Source organism: Amblyomma mixtum, chromosome 2 (assembly GCF_055824585.1).
Source record: "Amblyomma mixtum isolate Tamu chromosome 2, ASM5582458v1, whole genome shotgun sequence".
NCBI classification, from domain to species: Eukaryota; Metazoa; Arthropoda; class Arachnida; order Ixodida; family Ixodidae; genus Amblyomma; species Amblyomma mixtum.
In genome coordinates, this window is record NC_143013.1 from 21,408,655 (window position 1) to 21,430,421 (window position 21,767).

Consider the following 21,767-nt stretch of genomic DNA (forward strand, 5'->3'; position numbering starts at 1 on the left):
GCGAGAGCACCTAATTCGTTCTCCCCCTGTTTCCACTGTCTATATACCTCTATAACTGCTCCCTCTATGCTCCCTTCGAGTGAGTAGATGGTTCGCTGACATGCTACTAGTCGGGTGCTGAAACAGTAAGTGCTCTAGAAATCCATGGGAGAGAATATCGAACGTCCTGCGACGAAGCCTTCACACTGTAAGCATGACAGCGTGGTTGAACACTCAACCAAGTCAGCTCTATTTTCGGAGAGGAATAGCGTAGAGAACACGGCCGACAGCAAACCCAACAACAAGGTATGCTATACTTTTATCGGGCGTTCTGGAGCGGTGGGATTAGCGTAAAAAAAGAAAGAAACCAAAGAGTCACACTGGAAGCTCACCCCTGGATCGCAGGTCCTTGTCAGTCATGTCTTCCGACTTGGCCGTCTGGTAGTCCACAGCAGTCTGGAGCTTCTTCAGCGACGCGCCTTGTTGCTCATGTTCCAGGAGATATTTCTGCCGGAGGGAGGAGAAGAAAAATGCGACCAAAGGTAAGGCAAGCGGTGAAGACCCATTCGAAAACCAAGAACCATGTTTCGTGCGCCTGTTACAACCACGGTCACTGCCATGCAAAGTGCATAGCTTACGTGAACTGTGCTTATACTGGGGCCGCGAAGACGACTCCAGAAAAAAATAAATGAGGTCATTCGTTTTCCGCTGTTAATCGCACACCTTCAGTCTAGCTAAAGCTAGCAGTAAAGTAAGTCGAACCTCATACCAGTAAAATGGTAACAACCGCTGTAACATGACAATCACACTCACATAGCGCTGTAATTGTTTGACCTGTAACAATAGACAAGACCACTGGTGGCTACTAAAAATAATAAAATAAATAATAATAATTTGCAAAAAATCGCACTTGGGAATTCCGCGAAATCTAATAGACTTCGTAGCTCTAGCTAACGCCACAAAATAACGTTTGGCTAGGAATACTTCATCACAACGACTAGCGAACAGCGAGAGGTGAACCGCCGTGTAAGGAATGTACTCTATAGCTTGGCTAAGCAGTCTCGTCAAAATTTGGTAAGTTAGTTTATTTTTAATCGGCACATACCCAGTTATTCAGTTAGTACAGTTACAGGGTTAGGAGAACAAGCGCGATCTCTGCTAGTAGAAATGCAACAAGCCCAGCAACACAAAGCACAGCACATGCCAAGGAAAGCAATTGCGAAGTGATCGAAATGTGCTCAGTGGGAAAGAGCCCACATGAAAAAAGCAATCAAGAAGCTTTTATGAACACACAACAACCGTATTAGCCAAGAAAAGTGTGCACAATAGTACTCCACGTCTGAGAGGAAAAGCGCGACAAAAAGCTTTAAAAAAAAATCCCGATATATGGATATGCAGTGCAGGATGAAAATCACAGATATCTTCTCTTCCTCCTCTCCCCCCCCCCCTTCCCCCCCGAGAACCACAGTCATCCTCCAGCTGTAGTTCCAGTAGCAAAAAGACACTCTGCCCGTGTCCAAAGAAAACCGACGGAGTGGCACGTTCTTTTTTTTTTTTTTAACTGCCGTCTCTGTTAAAAATGCTTTATTTTTAAATATACATGATGTGATTTCATACCAACATGTCGCACACTTCCACCTTCCCTGCATCTGCCTTGTTTTCTACTTTCAAAGCATTTCTACATCATAAATAAGACACTGCGGCGTTAACGGTGCACTGGGTTTCTAAACTACGCTTCTACTCACGACTACACTCGAATACGCCTATATGGGAGTAAAAAGGGAGTAACCTGTCCTCTAGCACTACCTTAATGCGCTAGGGGACAACTTTACTCCCTTTTCACTCCTTTCTGTTTGGAGTGTACACCCGCCGCCACGGCCCATATAGGCCCAACGTGGGACGGGCGCCCAGTTCGAGCCACTGTGCCCTTCCTCGCAGTGCAGTCACGGACGCCAAAAACGTGAAACAGAGGCAGCCAGCCATGAGCGAAGAGCGCCGCACACGCCAGCGAAATTCAGCCCGTAATCACTTCGTACGCACCTTGCGCGCACGCACCGCACGCCGGGCGCTGGATAACGCGCGAGAGATCGATCGACCTGTCATCGCTGCGCGCGTCGCCCTCATCGCAATGCAGCGCGAGCACCGCTCATACATGCAGGCAGGGTCCTTTCCTCCCCCCCCCCCCCCCCCCCCCGCCCCCTCCAACCCACCATCAAAACGGCGCCCGACACACTCCCCAACTCGATCAAACCAGTGCCCCCTAACGTAACGCGGACAACGAGCGATTGGACTCGGCCGGGAAGGGGATGAATGCTGAGCGCACAATGGATCACCGCGGGGCTGCGGACGAGCGTCAAGTGACGCAATTCACGGGTCGCCCCGACAAGCATCTCTGTTCCCCTCGGCACCCCCGGACACTCTCCCGTATTCCCCGTCTCACCGCGTGTAAAACGGTGCAGCTTCGCCGAAGTCGGAGCTGCTGGGCGCCAGCCAATCAGGATCACACTCTAGAAGGCCTACTCACTCGTGAGTGGTCGGCGCCTTTCTACTGGCGTCGCCTGCGTTTCGACGGCAGCCAATTAGGAAGCGAAGACGCGCGCGAACGGACGTGCGAATGCAGTCGCTGATTGGCTCCCGCCAGCTTTGAACTCACGCACGACGCTGCACGGTTCTAACGGGACGGAGTGTAGGTTTAATTAAACAACGGCGCGCCAACGTGGAGCCCCCGAGGCGTCAACCGCGCCGCGCAGTGCCACGTGCCGGATGCATTCAGTGTCGTAAATTGGCCGGTAAACGCGCCACGCGTCCCGGAACGCAAGAAATAAAGAAAGAAGGAAGAAAAAAAAAAAAGAAACAAGCCGGTTCGCGTCACTTGCAAGCACGGTCGGCGGGCAAGCGTCGGTTAACGACGAGTCATCAAGCTGCCAACAGCGCCTGGCCGAAAGATGCAAATGTGGAGACCGGGGGGAGCTGCCGAGGTATGCAGATATGCGTCGGCTAGCGCGCAGGCTCTCTAGAAGGTGCGTATATATATAAACATATAAGCAACTTGACATCACATATAACACCGCTAGAGTATCGTCAGCGCACGCACGAAAGTCCAACAAACATCAAGGAAAACGCGACACGGAAATGGAGCCGACGACTAATCGCACAGCAGCCCGTTCTCAGATGCTGTATATATGTATATATAAGGGGCGGCGATGCGAACAAAAAGCAGAACAGAGTCGTCCATGTAGATCGAATTGTATTTAGTGTGTTTTTTTTTGTATAAAATTGAAACACTTCTCACACACAAGAGCCGGTTTCGCATTAAACTACCTCACTGCATTTCCCGTTGTATTCCTGTAAACGAGTCTGTCGTTTTACCTCTTTTGGAATGTGGTAATGAAATATACGGTACCCATATACATCTGCCAATATCAATAAACTGGAAAGTTCAGTAAGGTTTATCATTAATCAGTATAGCATCATGTCCGTCATTGAACTCAGGGATAGAGCAGGTATGAGGGCATTGTCACACAGAAATAAGACTGCGCGCTTGCGTTTTCTATTCAAGTTGTGAAAGGCAAGTTAAAAAGCAACACTCATGAATATGTCCTATTTTCTTCCGGTTACACTACGACACACAGAAATCATTTTACAACGCTGCCTTTTCAAACAAAAAACAACGTTTCTGAATACTCATTCTATCCACGCTCGGTAGTCGAGTGGAACGGCCTTGAAAGTATGTGGGTTGAAGCGGATTAATTTCAGGCGTTGGTTGAACTTGATATGTGAAGTGTGTTCCTTATCGTTTACTATTTTTGAATGCGTTGTAAGTTCCAGCCAAATATTTAATATTTAACGCCTAGTATCCGTTTCCAAAGATACTTTACTTTTCTTTTTTAGCTGAGTACTGCTTTGATGTTTACTGATCTATTTACCACCCCGCCACGGCCCTTACTTTGGGGCTAGCAGTACAGTAAATAGATCAAATTTTATGCCAACGCTGACACGCTGAAAAGACATCAAACGAAAAAGATCACAGAAGTTCGATATTAAACCATGAGATCTCAACTGATTCCATACGTAGAGTGCTCTTCTAAAATGCTATATGCTGACTGCATAGTGTAATCAGAAAAACACCACAGCACGTCGCCAATGGCGACTGAACAGACATCTTAGCGCACAACTTGCGGCAACAGGGCAATAACTGCGTCTGCGCCCTTCAGTTTGGTGGACGTTGCACCTCCAACGAAACAGGCGGCATTAACAGAGTGTTTACGAATACCACAGTTCGAAAACAGGCGATCGAGCGATCTGGAATATGCCAAGGGTGTAACCACGGTTGCATATATGTGAAGCCCGCGAGAAGATATATTAAAATCTCGGGTGCCAAAACAAGCTTCACCGCTACAAACGTCATTTATATGCACTAAGCGCTACTTTGCCAAGATTAAGCTTCGTTCGCGTACTTTACCCACGCGCACTTCACATTCCCGAGACGCTAAGGCCAGTGGCAGAAGCTGCGCAAGCTGATAAGTCGAACAGAACTTCCGGCCAATAAGTGACACCTTGTAACTAGCAGGACTTCGAAGAAAGTTCAGAATGCCCAAGTTAAACACATTTTAAGAACCAACACAGAGACTGAGACCGAGCATTCTAACCAGCCATAACTCAGCAGCTCGTAATTAGATACTGCGAGGGTTATCCCCACCCGCTGCGAAGGCTTTGGAATCTCGCTGTCGCAAGGCGCCGCCGTTTTCTCCCCACTCGGGTCGCGAGGGGAAGCGAGGTTGCGATGGTGGGAACGGGCAGGAAGCCACGCAGGAAGGGAAAGCTTCCGACCCCCTCCCGGCCTCCCTCGGCGCCGTGTCGAGTTCCCGCAGAGACGGCGACAAATTACTTGGACGCCCGCGCGGCGTCGTCTCTGTCCACGGGGCGCGAAATTTACGGCGCCGCGGACCCAGTATAGCGTCGTGTGTCTGCGCTCTGCGACGAAACGCGCGGGAAAGATTTCCATTACCGAGGAGGCGTTTACTTTGGCCTCGGTAAATTTTTTCCCGCAACTGCCGCGGTTCGCTCTCGCGCGTATCGAAACAGAGAGAGTTCATTCGGATTAAACTACGATGACAAACGAACGGCATTGTACGTGTGAGCATTCCGAAGTCGGCGAAGTCATGTGTTTATCTGAAGGAAGGGCTTCCAGAAATAAGTAACACAACAGCCCACTCCCAGTTCCACTTTAAACGCGCTCTGCTACGTCAACACTTAATTTGGGGAAAGAGGCGACGCGGTGAAACCGGAGAAGAGGAAAGTTTCAAGTAATACGTATACACTATAGGGGTATACACTACACTGAATCAGCACCGCAAGTTGTGGCATTATAATAATCTCAATGCCTCGATGGTGACCTACAGAGCCCTAATTTACTTAAAGCGCAGGAATGTAAAAAGCTCAAAATATAACAAGGACACGGCCCCTTACCAAAGAAAGGTTCAGAAGTGTTCTAAAGAAGTGCGAAATGTGAGCGCAGCTCTGCATGCAAGTGTCTCAGGCTCTGTAGGCTCATTGTTTGGCTCTGCTGGGTCGTCGGTACGCCTGGCGACGATAAACGGTAATAGTTCGGTAGTAGTACTAGTAATGAAGACAAGGATGTGCAATGCACAGCGGGCGATAATGTGTATATTAGTTCGATAGCAGGGTTGGTTAAAGAAGGCGATGTGCTATGCATAGCGCGAGGGTGGCCAGCGAAGCTGGTCTGCTCGCGGAGCCGCGGGTTCGGGTCCCAGTCGCGGAAAATGTCTTTTTTTTTTACTACTTCAACGTTTGGCCCGGTTACACCGACGGCAGCGACGCGCCTCAACCAAGGAACGGGCGCTTAACAGCTGCGCTGTAAAATGAACTGCGCACAATCGCGTCATGAACAATCTTGCGATACGAATAAAGACGGGTCAAAATGAGCATTACAGACAGGACGGGCGCGGAAAGAGTGGCCTCGACCCTGCTTGAGTGATTAAACAATGGCACCGCTTCGTCAGTACTCACCATCAACAACAACAACAACAACCACGAAAAAGGAGCACTTGAAAGTGGAACACGGACGAGCGCTTGCTTGCACAGGGAGGGGAGGGGGTGCATTGCGAGTGCACAGAAAGCCTGCGAAGACGGGCGGCCGACGCTTCTAGACGCATTACGGCAGACGCCGCGAAAAGAGAAGCGGGGAATTATCGGGAACAGAAACGGGGCAGAATAAAGAGGGAATGAGACTGAGCGGAGTGCCTTAATGGTCGCTTCGCCGGCTGTGACCCGGCTTGGCTTCATTTTTTTTGCCCCCTTTTTCAATTCCCCCCCAAGAATACCGTAGCAGTATAGACCGGGACAGGTCTCCTCTGCGGGGCACTTAAAAAGGGGAAAGAGAAGGGGAGACGCCAGTCGCAGGGGGAAAAAAAAGAAAAGAAGCAAATAGTGGAATAAAGAAAAAAAAAGAGCATTCGTCAGAGAAACCCAGAAGAAGGCGAGAGAGGCGAGCGAATTCCTTATAAGGGCCCGAGGAAAAATCTAATGCACTTCGCGCAAGCCGCAGAGAATTACTGACCTTTCCCACCGGAACCCAAGCCATAATAAAAGCCGAGACGAGCCATTAGGAGGCGGTGAAAATGGTTCGAAACGGACTCGAGGAAGCGAAAAGGAAGCCACACACACGCAGAGAAGGGAAGGAGAGTGGACGGACAGGACTACAATAGCAATAATAGTAATAATAATAATCGCCTGGAAAGAAGCGACGCAGCGCCAGAGCCGATTAGGACGGCGCCGAATTAGATGGGGACGGGTGCTTCACTCTAAAAGATGAAAGTAGGGGGGAAGGATAGGAAGACACTACGTCAGAGCACTACTGTGGCCCTTTCGGCCCGGACCTCGGTGCTTGAGCCTTCGAACTTTTTGCGACTTGGTATCTTTTATGGAACACTCAGAGCAGAATTTTCAACGAGCTCTGCATGCCGACTTAAGCAGTTCTTTTTTTTTTTTTTTAAAGTAGCGTATGAAACTGGGGCCAAATAAATTCGAGCGTATTAAGAACAGACCCGCAGTTAACGGATCAAAATGGAGGACACATAACTACATAAATAAACAGTTGCTTGATAGGCAGCACGACCGTCAATGCAAATCGTGGCAAGCTACAGCCCGGTTTACAACGATAGGCTGTTTAAATTTTCAAGTTTCAAGTTTATTTAATACGCACATAGTAATACAAATACAATAAAATCAGTACAGAAGGAGGTCCCATAGTACACGACTGTCGGGGGGGACCTCCTAGAACAAATCAAGTGGGGTAAAATTGCAAAGAATGGAAGGCAGTGTATCAATTAGCATAAATAAACAATCTACAAAAAAAATTTACAATGTTATGTGTGAAAAACGGAACAAAAAGTATATACAGCAACAACTTTGTAACATAATGCAAAGAAAATGAGACTTTAAACAAGGATTACTACTGTTTAGGCATGTGAACTACACAGGAAATTAATTAAGTACTCTTTAATGCGGTGATGAAATGAGTGAACAGTAAACGACGCTTTAATTTCACATGGCAAAGTATTCCAACAGGATATGCCGGCAAATATTGCGGTAAATTTTCCATAATTAGTCCTCACTTTAGGTAGAAGAAGATTATTACGCTGTTGAAACCTAGTAGAATTAGTATTTATAAGCTGATCAGGAAAGCCATCAATATGAGCATGATGATTAATTACCTTGTAGATAATGATGGATAATTTCACAGTGAATAACTGTTGAAGTGGAAGTATGCGCAAGCTATGATAAAGTGGTAAAGAGTGTGTTAGGAATGAACTGAATGACATGAGCCTGATGGCCTGATTCTGAAGGCGCTGAAGTCTTTCAATGTGAGTGAAATATGTATTTCCCCAGCAGGACAAACAGTAGCTAAGGTGACTGTGGATATATGCATAATATAATGAACGTAAGATGTGCGGTTGAAAGTATGCACGTGTTTTGATTATGATATGAATGCCGAAGGAAACCTTATGCATCATAAGATATTAGCCCTCGGTGTAGTGTAATCAGTCCCTAGAAGAGGGAGGCGCATGAGAAAAAGAAACTAACTGACACCGGCAGGACAGAGCCTGCTTGGTGAGAAAAAGAACGAACTCTGCGCATGCTCCCTGGCGGATTCCGCCAGAGCAGAAGGAGCGCACGCCTGAGCTCAGAAACTTTCAGATAAAGCGGCGCACCGAGAGCGTATCATTAGTGCGCACGCACGCACGCACACGTAAATTCCGGAACCTAATTTTCTCCGCTTTAATCTAATGACAACCGACCTTACGATTAATGAGGCACAGAAACAAATAATTGTCTAAACACACTAACACTCACCTCCCCCTCACCGTTCGCTACAACGCTAACCTTATTTCTTACCATGCTCGATCGCATAGACAGCACGCGGGCATGATATCTGAACCCTTTACTTAATACAGAAAACGAAATAGCACGACCGTGAGAAAAATCCCCCCCCCCCCCCCCCCCCCCTTTCGCTTTGCAAGAACATTTACAAATTCCATCAGCAATGACTTGACAACATGGAAGCTATGTTACGACGAGAAAACGGAGGGAAAAAAACGGCTTCCGACAGACCCAAAATATTTAGCACCGAGGAGAAAGCCAAGCCGCGCTCGTTCTGAGCAAAAACGTAAAAAAAAAAACGACCACCTCTCAATAGCGCAAGATTGACGGGGTAGAGAGAGGGGGGGCAACACGGAAGTATACTGCGGCGAAAAGGGAGCAGCGAAGACAGGCAAGCCGCCGCCGCCGACAGTTTTGATTAACAGCCGACAGCGGTCGATGTTCATTACGGGCCAGCCGTGGGAGAGAGAGAAAAAAAAGAGAGAAATAAGGAGTTCGAGTGGAGCTATATACGCGTAAACAGCTCGAATCTAACAAGAGGGAATCCCTTCACGTACGTCGTTAATCAGGACGTTGCCGCCGCCATGCATGGCAGTATGCCAAATCGAACGACGCCTAACGAAGCAAAAGTCTGCACAAAGCCTGCACAGGGCAACGAGGGACAAATTTGGTTTTAATTGAAGGGCGCTCACAAGTGAAAAAAAAATCATCGCCTTCACAGCCTCCTTATCTTCCTCGTTTTTTTTCTTTGTGTCTGGGCGTGCGTGCATGCGCGCGTAGAAAACGGTGACTGAGTGATCACTGGGTGGGTGGGTTGGTGAATGTGCGTGCGCATTCCAGAAGGTCATTTCAAGACAAACTTCGTTTCTGCAACATTCCCAGCGCAAATTACCGTTGGATTGCGTTCATCATCATTGTTTCAAAATAAATCTTGCCAACTACAAAAAGTCCACGGCACGATTAGATCAGGCTCTAAAGCCATGCGAAAACGCAAATCACACGCTGCGAAGGCAACAAGCGACAAAACAAGAAACAAACAAGACGGAGGGAGGGAAGGGGGGGCGGGGCGGGGCGGGGCACGTCGATGTAGATGTTCCCACCGGGCAGGAGCAAATGCACGAAATTCCAAAAGCACGACAGATCAGCCGAACCGCAATAATAATAAACGAGATGGCGAAGGCGAGGTGTGTGTGTGTGTGTGTGTGTGTGTGTGTGTGTGTGTGTGTGTGTGTGTGTGTGTGTGTGTGTGTGTGTGTGTGTGTGTGTGTGTGTGTGTGTGTGTGTGTTTGTGTGTGTGTGTGTGTGTGTTGGTTGGTTTATGGGGTTTAACGTCCCAAAGCGACTAAGGCTATGAGAGACGCCGTAGTGGAGGTCTCCGGAAATTTCGACCACCTGGGGTTCTTTAACGTGCACTGACACCGCACAGTACACGGGCCTCTAGAATTTCTCCTCCAAAGAAATTCTAGCCGCCGCGGCCGGGATCGAACCCGCGTCTTTTGGGTCAGCAGCCGAGCACCATAACCGCTGAGCCACCGCGGCGGCTGTGTGTGTGTGTGTGTGTGTGTGTGTCTGTGTGTGTGTGTGTGTGTGTGTGTGTGTGTGTGTGTGTGTGTGTGTGTGTGTGTGTGTGTGTGTGTGTGTGTGTGTGTGTGTGTGTGTGTGTGTGTGTGTGTGTGTGTGTGTGTGTGTGTGTGTGTGTGTGTGTGTTTAGGTTTGGTTTATTGGGGTTTAACGTCCCAAAGCGACTAAGGCTATGAGAGACGCCGTAGTGGAGGGCTCCGGAAATTTCGACCACCTGGGGTTCTTTTACGTGCACTGACATCGCACAGTACACGGGCCTCTAGAATTTCTCCTCCAAAGAAATTCAACCGCCGCGGCCGGGATCGAACCCGCGTCTTTCGGGTCAGCAGCCGAGCACCATAACCACTGAGCCACCGCGGCGGCGTGCGTGCGTGCGTGTGTGTGTGTGTGTGTGTGTGTGTGTGTGTGTGTTAGAAAGAGAGAGAGTGTGGGGAAAGGCGGGGGTCAACCCGCTTTTCTTGATGCACGTGGGAAGAAGCACGCACAAACAACACGGGTGCGCACAAACATATACAAGAGAACCTTGCAGGAAAGCGCAAACGCGCACACACACAGAGCGCAGCCCGGCCTCCACGCGAACCGAGAGTAGCACATGGCATCACACAGACACAAACTGACGCGCACACAGAGAGAAAGCAGCGTACGCGATTTCTGTAAGAAAACAAGTAAAGAACAGAAAAGTTGCGTCGGCTAAAAACAAAAAAAAAACAGACAAAAGTTGGAGTACAGGGGAGGGGCAGGGCTAGGCATAAAACGCCGCCCGAAGATCCGGAAAAGGGGCAGATGCTCCCGGGGTCAGATCAGCGGCGGAGAAGGCTCCGGGAGACGTGACTACAAATCGCGACGCGGCCGCAATTTGGCTAAAGCGAGGGTAAGGGAGAACCAACGGGAGAGGGGAAGGGAGACGTCAGTGCCACTCTCAGCACGCTGCCCCCCCCCCCATCCCCCTCCCAGCGCGACGCGACACGTTTACCGACCACCCGCCGTGCTGGCGCTGCCGTCGCTCGAAGCTAACTCACCACCGAAACGGCGCACCGTGAGTGCCTAGACTGGACGTGAGGCTTCTTGCACATACACCCAAAAATAACAATAAAAAAAGTTCCATTTAACGCGTAAACACCGTACCTACACCAACTAGGATCGGTTTCAAGTAGTTATAAGGAGATCAGTAAGCCCTCCGACATTGCGGCACTCGAGCTGTGATGTGAAACTTTTCCGCGAAAAGAATCTGCGTAGCCCCGCGCCACAGTTCGAGCGTCTATGCTCGTGAACTTTTCCGCGAAAAGAATCTGCGTAGCCCCGCGCCACAGTTCGAGCGTCTATGCTCGTAAAGCTTATCGCAGGCTGCTAAATACGTTCAGTCGAATTTTTCCTATTTCGACCATTTACACGCACTGAAGAGGTTGCTTTGCCTGCAAGCCTCACGAAAACGCGTGTATTTTGGCGCGATACAGCCAAAATTAGTTGGTACACAGCGCCGCGGGTAACTGCGTTTTCTTAATTCTAAAAAACTGATATAATATTAATTACGGTGGGTTGCACGCCTCTCAATAACTCGAGGGCCTAACAGTAATTGGTAGAAAGTTAACTAATCAATATTAGTTAATCAGCCTGCTAGCGAGCACGTCTCAGCTGTATTCTGATAACTACACCGCTCACAATGGTATGCCGAAATAAACGCTCTTCTAACTGAAAAAAAAAAAGACTTTTTTTTTTTTAAAATTGGGTCCACTTTTAAGTGTATATAAAAGCCATACAGGTCCGGATAAGGAAATGGTGGAGAGGTGGTTCGTACTTCATAACCGCATATTTCCGCAAGACGATGCAGTACAGCTGATCGAACAACACAACACGGAACACACATCGGCGGTCAAGCTAATCGCTATAGGAAATGCCGCTGGCGCAGTCGCCTATGTAAGCCCTGGAAACCTTCACATTTCTTTCTACGGAACGCGTGACAACCGCTTAAGCGCCAAAGCATGCTCCGTACTATTTCTTGCGCATCTTTAATCTATAAACCCGTTTTGGTTGGTTGGTTGGTTTATGGGGTTTAACGTCCCAAAGCGACTAAGGCTATGAGAGACGCCGTAGTGAAGGGCTCCGGAAATTTCGACCACCTGGGTTCTTTAACGTGCACTGACATCGCACAGTACACGGGCCTCTAGAATTTCTCCTCCAAAGGAATTCTAGCCGCCGCGGCCGGGATCGAACCCGCGTCTTTCGGGTCAGCAGCCGAGCACCATAACCGCTGAGCCACCGCGGCGGCAAACCCGTTTTGGCAATGAGCTGAAATAACGGAAGATTCAGTTTTTCGGTCACATCGACCACAATCCTATATTAGCTACACCCCACTGACAAACCCAAATTCCCTCACGAGCAGGCAAACCCAGATCATTTGCGAAGCAAGTAAAAGGGAGAGACTGAGAGAAGTAAAAAAAACAACAACAAAAAACTACTGAAACCGGCGTCCGATTACGGCAACAAGCGAACCGAGCCCAGAGAGGTATACGCCCGCGCTCCATTCGGCCCGGGCTTACTGCCGGTCACGCCATTTGAAAAACGAGGTGCTTCCGCTCCGAATAGGTGCGGACACATGCGTGGGCCCCGGCGTCCCGAGCTCCCCCTCGCGGGGCTTCGCTGCCTTTTCACCCGCTCGAAACGCGTATCTGCTCGTCACGTGGCTCACTTCTGATCTCACACTTATTTTACTTCTTTCTTTTCTTTTTTTACACACGCACACACAGTAGTTGCGAGCCCGTAGCCCGGCCATTATTTATGACCACGCGCGCGGAATTCACAAAAGAACCGAGCGGAAAGCGGGTCGAAAGGAAACAACCAGAAAAGAGAGGACGCGCCTGTCCACTACAGATGCACACGACGGGGGATAAAAAGAGAGAGGCAAAAATGGCCTGGATTGTTTCCCTTTTTTGTTTGCTATATACAGAAATACAAAAAAAAACAACGTCAGAACGGACGCGCGTACAGAGTGGCAGACAGATGTAACAAATGAAAACCAAGCGATCCGTGTAGCAGTGTCAGTGGCAAAAAGATGATACACTGTGCGGGCAACGGAATACTGGAAGCCACTTTGCACAATTGATTTCGGACACCGCCCAGCAAGCGGGACGACCAACAAGACGCGCCGTTTGGGCCGCCGAGAAAAAAAAAGCCATTAAATAAACAGCGAGGGCGTAACGAGGAGGAGAATATCGATGGGGGGCAAAGCAACCATTTAGCATGTGTAAGATAAATTAAGCTAAATTTAGAAAGATGAAAAAAAGAAGGGAGCGCGTATCCTTCAGGCAACCTCGCCTAAATCGCTCCGGTTAAGTAACCGCCACGTCAAAAAGCAACGGACAAGAAGCTGAGAAGTCAAATGGTCGAGTCGCAGTTTTAGGCGCTCCGTAGCATCCAGTGCTTAATATGTGTTTTCAGAGCTTCGACGACCAAAGCCAAAACGGCATCAAGACCTGCTTTGTCGAAAGAAACCGCGTCGAAGTGCTGGAGAACACAGCGGTGTAACGATGCTTAGCAGGTAGACCGAAGCAAAGCTACGCCTAACGTCAGTGAAGGTTTGGTTTATTGGTTTGGTTTATTGGGGTTTAACGTCCCAAAGCGACTCAGGCTATGAGGGACGCCGTAGCGAAGGGCTCCGGAAATTTCGACCGCCTGGGGTTCTTTTACGTGCGCTGACATCGCACAGTACACGGGCCTCTAGAATTTCGACTTCATAGAAACTCGGCCGCCGCGGCAGGGATCGAACCCGCGTCTTTCGGGTCAGGTCAGTGAAGGTGCACAGCGCTCCTACCTGAGCCACAGCATATGGCCACAGGAAAGACGCACACGTCGCGGAGTTTAAACACCTTAAGCACAACATGTGCCATGCTACCGTTGCTGTTACCGGAGTACCAGAAACTCGAGCGTCGTCTGTAAAGCCATTTGATAGGTAGCTGCACGCGCGCCTGCAGCAACGGGACCAATCAGCGCGCTCGCACTGGCGGTAGGCGGGCTCCAGGTATGCAGGTAACGATAACACGTTACACGCTATGCTAAAGGTGTCTAGTATCGAAACGCCCATCGGTAATGGGACAACTATACGCACAATGCAGAGACAGTGCAATATTCCCAACAGATCACAGATGGAGACCTATGATCCCATGAACAGCAGTTTGAGATTCCCTCTTTGAGGTGAACGGGAGAAAACATCCACGAGGGAACCGGTACAGCAACTAATCAGGCGTTCTGCTACAGGGAGTTATCGCACAGCTGCGCCGCGGAAGACGACAGTGCAACCCACCGCGTGCCGCTAAAAACTGACGATATAAGCGCTGCAGGAGGAAAGCCATGACTCACATTTTAAAAGAAAGGGAAAAGCTTAAAGAAGCTGGGATTGCTGGGACTGCTTATAGTTTCGAGGACACTTACGTTGACGTTACACGCGGGCGCTCCAAAAACTGCTCTCTGTGCCTAACCTAAGACAAATGCCCCACGCTGCAACGAACCTTCCGAAACAAAGAGGTCATTTTATTGGTGGTATCTCATATATGACAGCCTGTCTTGGCTTTTGAAAGGCGCAAGGTTTAATCTTCGGGTCTTCGATGAACCACTGCGCTCGCTGTAAGCGCGCAACAATGCGCCTAGCACCAACACAAGACATCGCGGGGCAGAATTCCGAGCAAATTAGCCGCCGCGGTGGCTCAGCGGTTATGGTGCTCGGCTGCTGACCCAAAAGACGCGGGTTCGATCCCGGCCGCGGCGGCTAGAATTTCTTTGGAGGAGAAATTCTAGAGGCCCGTGTACTGTGCGATGTCAGTGCACGTTAAAGAACCCCGGGTGGTCGAAAATTTCCGGAGCCCTCCACTACGGCGTCTCTCATAGCCTTAGTCGCTTTGGGACGTTAAACCCCATAAACCAAACCAAACCAAACCGAGCAAATTACTACGCCGTTTCAATCGCCCGTTCACTAAGTGCGGTCGATGTGCTAGCCATCAGGCCGCACGCAGCATTCTCCGTGCCCTGAAGTGCGATGGGCAATGCGGCGGTAGCTTGCCGCTACTCGCCGTAAGTGCACAGAAGCGGGAAGAGGGGGTAAACACGAGACTTCGCCAGAAGCAATTCGCGCGGAATCCGCCTCCCAAAATTGCGCACCGTCATAACCGTCACTGAGAAATACTTACAAGCAACGGCAGATGCTCAAACGCGAAACCAAAACACTCAATATTTCATTTAACAGCCGCCGTTCCGCTTCGTGAAACGCAGTCCGCGAAACGGGGCCGCCGTTTTCCGATATATATGTAACGCAACAAGATACCTGTATGTACAAAAGCGGTGCAGCGCCTAGTTCGGCTATACGCAGGCATCAACCAATCAGGGGACCGAATTCATGCAGCTGCGCCACCACATCGTCAAGCCTTTCTATAGAGGCTTTGCAGCTGCGCTTCTGACATCTCTTTGATGTTAAATAAAGGTGATGACGACTAATTGGCTGACGTCTCGGTGACGTACTGCTCGCTGTCGTTATTGGCCAGAGCGAAGACTCGTTGGGCAGTCGCGAATCCTGATCTGCGGACGATTGTTTCAGCCTTTACAGAGGTGCACGGTTTTTGACGAAACGGATTATAGTGCGCGTAACGTTCAGCGAACGCGCGTTTCGGACTGTTTGCGCAGTGCGCAAGACAAGGACAGACAAGTCAAAGTTGCGCAAAGAACCGAGAACCAGGACGGACAGAGATAGCCAAGATACATAAAAAATAAAATGAAATGGAAAACGGCCAGTTCAACACCTGCAACGCCGTCATGGCGAACTTACCAGCAGGGCGTAGCGAACACAGTTTCGAAGCCGTCTGTGTTCGTCCTCGGACGAGATTTCGTGTCCGTCCAGAAATGCTTTCTGCACGCGGAAGCCAACAGCTCCCCGTTAGTGGGAAAAGGGGAGAGAGTGTGTGACAGACGGAGAGCAAAGGGGGAAAGGGCGGAAAGGTAGCCTAAAGATACAAAAATATACATAATATACGAGCGTAGGCAGAGGGCTAACCTCGCTACGCCGAGGCGTCTATAGACGGCAGGAAAGACGACTAGAGATATCTAATCTTCCGTTCACACAACTACCAGTCTCGCGAAGCGTGAACGATAAACCTCGAGGCTACGCCGGTATGGAACGACTCGGGAGCAGGCGAGAGCTTTTCGAGAGCGCTCTTAAAAGATTATTGGCTGTCGCGCCGCAGCGCTCAAGCCTCGCAGTAGGGGTCTCTCGGCCCGGAAGGCGCATTCCTGCTCACCACATTACTACGTTTACACCGAAATGGATAGACTGTTTCAGTTTACGGCTAGCGCGTTCATATCTACGAGCATTCCTGTCTTTAACAGTTACCTTCTGTTTACCTTGTACAATCAGAAGGCCAGCTGGGCAAAATCGTATATGTTCTATAAACAGAAACCGCTACTTATGTCTATTGGTTCACTTGCTCTCTTAAACTGTTCCAAGGTCTGCAACCTAAATGCATGCGCAGAGTTGAGGCATAATGCAAAGATCTGTAATCTTCTGGTTACACGGACGGGCTAAGATTTTGCCCGGTTTTGAAATTCTGCAAGTTTGTGAAGCTTACTGCTGAGTCGCTTCCGTGTCAAGGTCGAAAGTTTTCCTTAGCATGAATTATTTGGGATAAAAACAAGTCTACGTGAGAAACAATTAGCAATACCACGTCCAAACACAGCTGATAAAGGGAATACAACTATTGCCGGCGCAGCTCAATAAATTGCAAGGAATTTACCGAGTCCAAACGAAACCAAATCCCGAAGACCCGTCTCGTACGCCTAGACAAGTAATTACGAAATTCCAAGCAAACTGCGGGTACCCTCTCCAAACGATTAGCAGTTGCAGAACGTAGAAATCACCGGGGCCTCTCTGGCTATCCGACCAGACGGCCAGTGTCCTTCCACGGCTATAGCATACTCCAGCAATCCACTAAAAGACAAAGCGAACAAGAAAAAAGGAAAAAGTACCATGCCCGAAGACGAACACGTATTTAAAACGAGTGCAACACGAAACGAGGAAAACAATGCCTGTACAAAATACGCACATAAACGAAAAAGAGAAAAAAAAACAAGACGGAGGGGACGAAGGTACCAGTAAATAAAAATAGAACGGAAACAAAGGACTAAAACAACAGACAGTGCCACTACATGCTCTGTGCCGTATTTCTTTTTTAATTATGTTCTGCGCGCTGCATAAGCAACGAACCAAGCCCTCTACAACTCAAGGCCGGATATATGATGACAGATCATACTTCGCGCGCATCTGTCCGCCAAATATAAACTAATTTCTTACAGCCAAATGCGTAGTAGTTGTACACGAAACAACACGGGACGTTCAGCTTCCGCCGGACCCCACTAATGCGTCGAAATTTTTTTTTACCCGCCACAGTGGCTCAGTAGTCATGGCGCTCGGCTGCTGATCCGAAAGAAGCGGGTTCGATCCCGGCCGCGGCGGTCGAATTTCGATGGAGGCGAAATTCCAGAGGCCCGTGTACTGTGCGATGTCAGTGCACGTTAGAGAACCCCAGGTGGTCGAAATTTCCAGAGCCCTTCATTACGGCGTCCCTCATTGCCTAAGTCGCTTTGAGACGTTAAACTCTCATAAACCAGAAACCATAAATTAGTATTTACTATTCAGTCTGCGCTTATTAGGAGGACGAACAGGCACCATCGACAAACCTGGCGACATCGATAAGCCTGAGAAAAAAAGTTGCGGAGACGTTCGCACACGAACGTGATTTTCTCATAGTCCTTACTACACAGACCGGCGCCAAGCTCGCCCGCTCTCGAAAAGCGGTCGGAGAAGCCGGTGAGAACACCTAAGAGCCACTCCGACGTTGGAATATATCAACGATAAAAGCGCGCGGCCAACCTTACGCCCGTCGCAGTGAGTAATTACGCCACTGGATATACCGGCTAACCCTTTCTATCGCCACCTTCCGGCCGAGTAGCAATCAGCATGCTGTAGAACGTCTTGAGTCCTCACAAAGAGAACAGCAGTAGGCAAACACATTCGTCTCAATCTTCGTTTTTTTTCTTCACTTCAGTGGTCTATTCATCTAGTCTGTTCAGAAATGCGCGAACGGACGATTCACCTCGGACGAAAGACAGCCATTCGTTTTATTAAGTGCCCAAACCTGACGAACAAGCGCACACGTCTGCGCCGAAAGCTGGAGTGGAAGCGACTCCCCGCATAGCACACTCGGGGTGCAGGAGGGGGGGGGGGATTTAATAATGTACAGACTACGAGTAAAAAAACCGTACAATGAAACCGAACCGCTGGGTACGAAAGTCTTGCAGCAGAAAGACGAACGGCGTATAAGGTGTTTGCTCGGCGGGGTACATTTGTTTCAATCAATCCTCGTTTCTTAGCGAGTGAGCGAAGCCCTTGCACCTTTCAATACGCGCTGCGAACGAGAGCGCCACAACAAACGGAAAAAAGAAAGCGAATACCGCCGATACGGGAGCAGGGATAAGGATTAGAAAGAAACCGAGACGAAAAGGAATAGGAAGGTGGGAGAGAGCGATGGGGGAGAGAGGAGGGAAAGACGTAAACACCCCGCGCTCCGGGGCTGCTCGAAAGAAATCGCCGCGCAAAGGAAGGCGCGTTTACTTTTGCCGACCTGAGCGTTCAAAGCGCGCATTACTATACGGGCTCCTGGAGAAAATAACAGAAACGCGCGGGGCCCGGTAAGAATGAAGAGGCCTTCCGCCGCCACTTCTTCTCGGCGCTCCATAAGAAATGAGCCGCGAAGGCGGCGCGAGTCGAGGGTAAACGTCCATCAATCATGTTCGCGGCGCCGGACGGGAGCGCGCGAGCGTCAGCCCGTGAATGAACGGGGAACGCACAGTCTATCACCCGTGCGTTTAATGGCGTTGTGCGCGGCGACAGAGAGAGAGAAGGAAGAGAAAAGATAAGTAAGACATCTACGCGGTGCATTCAAGATGAAGCCCCTTTGCTGCCAGCTTCCATTAGCGAATGAACTCAGGAACACACAACGTTCAAACATACGCGCGGGATTTGAAGCAAGAGTATACGCTGCATTCCCAGACCTCTCCTCTGATTCGTTTTTAAACTGCCCTCTTCGAGGGAGTTCTTTGCGAGCGTTTCCATGACTTGGAGACAGGCAGAACAAAAAAAATTAAATGGCCATTATGTCCGCGGATGATCTGCGCTGGCTAGTATACCTTGTGCTTACGCAATTGCTGCATTTGCATTGTATACTCCTCCCACGTATGAGTGGGCTACGATTGTATTTTCTTTGAGGGGTTACGACGACGCGGTGGCTCAGTGGTTATGGTGCTCGGCTGCTGACCCGAAAGACGTGGGTTCGATCCCGGCCGCGGCGGTCGAATTTCTTTGGAGGAGAAATTCTAGAGGCCCGTGTACTGTGCGATGTCAGTGCACGTTAAAGAACCCCAGGTGGTCGAAATTTCCAGAGCCCTCCACTACGGCGTCTCTCATAGCCTTAGTCGCTTTGGGACGTTAAACCCGATACTAAACTAAACTAAACTAAGCTTTCTAGCGTAAGAAATGTGTTCGTACGGACTTGATCATTTTGTCGATCAGCTCCGCTGCGCCCCGGCTGCACCTACGGCAACCCCACAGGGTGACTGTTGCACCACGTCGCCGTTGGAGGCTTTAAAGCAAAACCGCGGCGGCTAGTTCTGCGCAGGCGCGCAAAATGCTGCACCATCCACCAATTACAGGGAGCTTTCTTCAGAAGAGTTTCAAGGCGTTTGGCGGCGTCTCGTTGCGATCCCACTACCCACCTGATGACAAACGAAGTCAGGCACGAGCTGTGCGCAGGGGGTGGTCACGTGACCACAGGCGCTCAGCACGGAAGCGGGGGAACTCACTTCAACAGCTAGCGCTATAACACAAAATAAAAAAAAAAAACTCGCATATTGCGACCTAACGAAACCTAACAGCATTTCAAGACTTTCTGCTGCCGGACAGCACAAGTTAACCGGATTTGTACTGATTTGTGCCGTTATATGCACTCAGTGCATTATGCGTCGTTACGGCCATTATACGAGGGGCGTTCAATAAAGATTTCCCCTGACCCACTTCCTTTGGACGGAGAGCAACGAAACTTTGCAGATTTATTAGTCCTTCTCTACATAAGTGCCACCCAGGGACACACAGTTCTCCCGTCTTTTTATGCAACTGTAAACACCTGGCTTGTAGAAGTCGACAGGTTGCTCCAAATGCCATGTTGTGACTTCAGAAATCAGAGTCTCATAATCTGGAAAATGCTTGTTCTTCAAATATGACTTCACTGTTGGAAAGAGGGGGAAGTACGATGGTGCGAGGTCGGGTGAATAAGCGGGATACGGTAGAATTTGAAAGCCGCAGCAGCGTACTTCCATCTGGGGAACATGTGAGTTGTGAACTTGGGCGTTGTCTTGCAGAAGGTTGACACCTTTGGTGAGCATGCCACGCCTCTTGCTTTTGATGGCCTCCCGCTAATTCCACAGGAGTGAAGCACAGTATGCCCCAGTAATCGTGGTACCCTTTGCTAGAAAATCCATCATGGCTATTTTGTGCTGGTTCCAAAAGACTGTGAGCATGACCTTGCCCGCGGAGGGCTGGGCGCGTGCCTTCTTTGGAGGCGGTGAGTCCAAGTGCTTCTCTTGCATCGTCTAGAGTTTAGTCTCTGGATAATCGTGATGGGCCTAGATTTCATCCTGTGTAATCAGACTCTGGAAAAAAGTCTTCCTGGTTTCCATGGCATAGAGTCAAAAGAGCCTGGGAACATTCGACTCGTTCCTGCTTTTGGAAAGGTGTGAGCAGCTGGGGAACCCAGTGAGCGGATATCTTGCGCAGATGAAGATGGTCCTAAATGATTTTTTCCATGGATCCCACACTAATCTTGACATTTTCGGCTAGGTATCCAACGGTTACTGGGCGATTTTCTAAAATGGCGGACTCCACTTGCTGGATAGTGTGTTCATCGATAGCGGAGTGGGGTCGTCCTGCAATCGGAGCCGTTTCCACCGAACTCCGACCATATTTGAATTGACGATGCCAGTACTTCACTTCATCATATGATGAGAAATCATCCCCATAAACCTCTTTCATCTCATCAAAAGTATCCTTGGAGTGCGGCCTTTCAAGTACAGGAACTTGATGACTGCTCTCTATTCAACTGCATCCATTATCGCACCTCACACCACTTTAGCACCTATAAAAGTAAGACCGTTATTACTTGAGGGTTGCAAATTGGCACGTGACCTATAGTGACTTCAGTCATTACATATGCGCAGTTTCAGCAGCCTGCAATAAGTAGAAGTGAGTCAGGGGAAATCTTTATTGAACACCCCTCGTATGTACAGCTTTTTTAATATTTTTTTTACGTGAAATGTCGATTGTTTTTTTCCAATCTTCCCGTATGCGCATTATGAGTAGCCCCCTCACCCCCATCCCGCCTTCATAATACCTTTTCATGAGTGCCTGCTTTGTACTGTATCTAAAAACAAGTATACAAAAATGCTAGGTAGGACTCACATTCGACCGGCCAGGGAAGAAACTGTCTCAACAAAAGGCTACCAGCCAGTCATAACCGCAAAAGTGTAAGAATTTCGGCGCTGTTCCAGAACCGGCGACGCCAGAACTAGATCTTCGGGCTGTCTGGGAGGGCAGCAGGCTGGCGCGGAAGATAATCGATGACGGCCAGGCGCCAATTCATGTAAACTACATTAACACATATGCAAACAGTAAAGCAGTACTTCGAGACCTAATGGGACCGCGCCTAGGCGTGAAACCA

General features: G+C 49.3%; 1 protein-coding gene across 9 annotated transcripts in view; it reads right to left on the bottom strand.

Moving 5' to 3' along the window:
• Dys (Dystrophin) overlaps window positions 1-21,767 on the bottom strand; it is a 447,573-nt gene that overhangs the window by 152,821 nt on the left and 272,985 nt on the right. For 8 of the 9 annotated variants that reach the window (XM_089570782.1, XM_089570779.1, XM_089570783.1 and 5 more), the window contains 2 exons: window positions 15,773-15,853; window positions 372-486 (listed from right to left, as the gene is read on the bottom strand). In XM_089570782.1, coding sequence (XP_089426908.1) covers window positions 372-486; window positions 15,773-15,853 — 196 coding nt within the window. The remainder of the gene's footprint in view (window positions 1-371; window positions 487-15,772; window positions 15,854-21,767) is intronic. The other variant, XM_089570780.1, reaches the window with a different exon arrangement.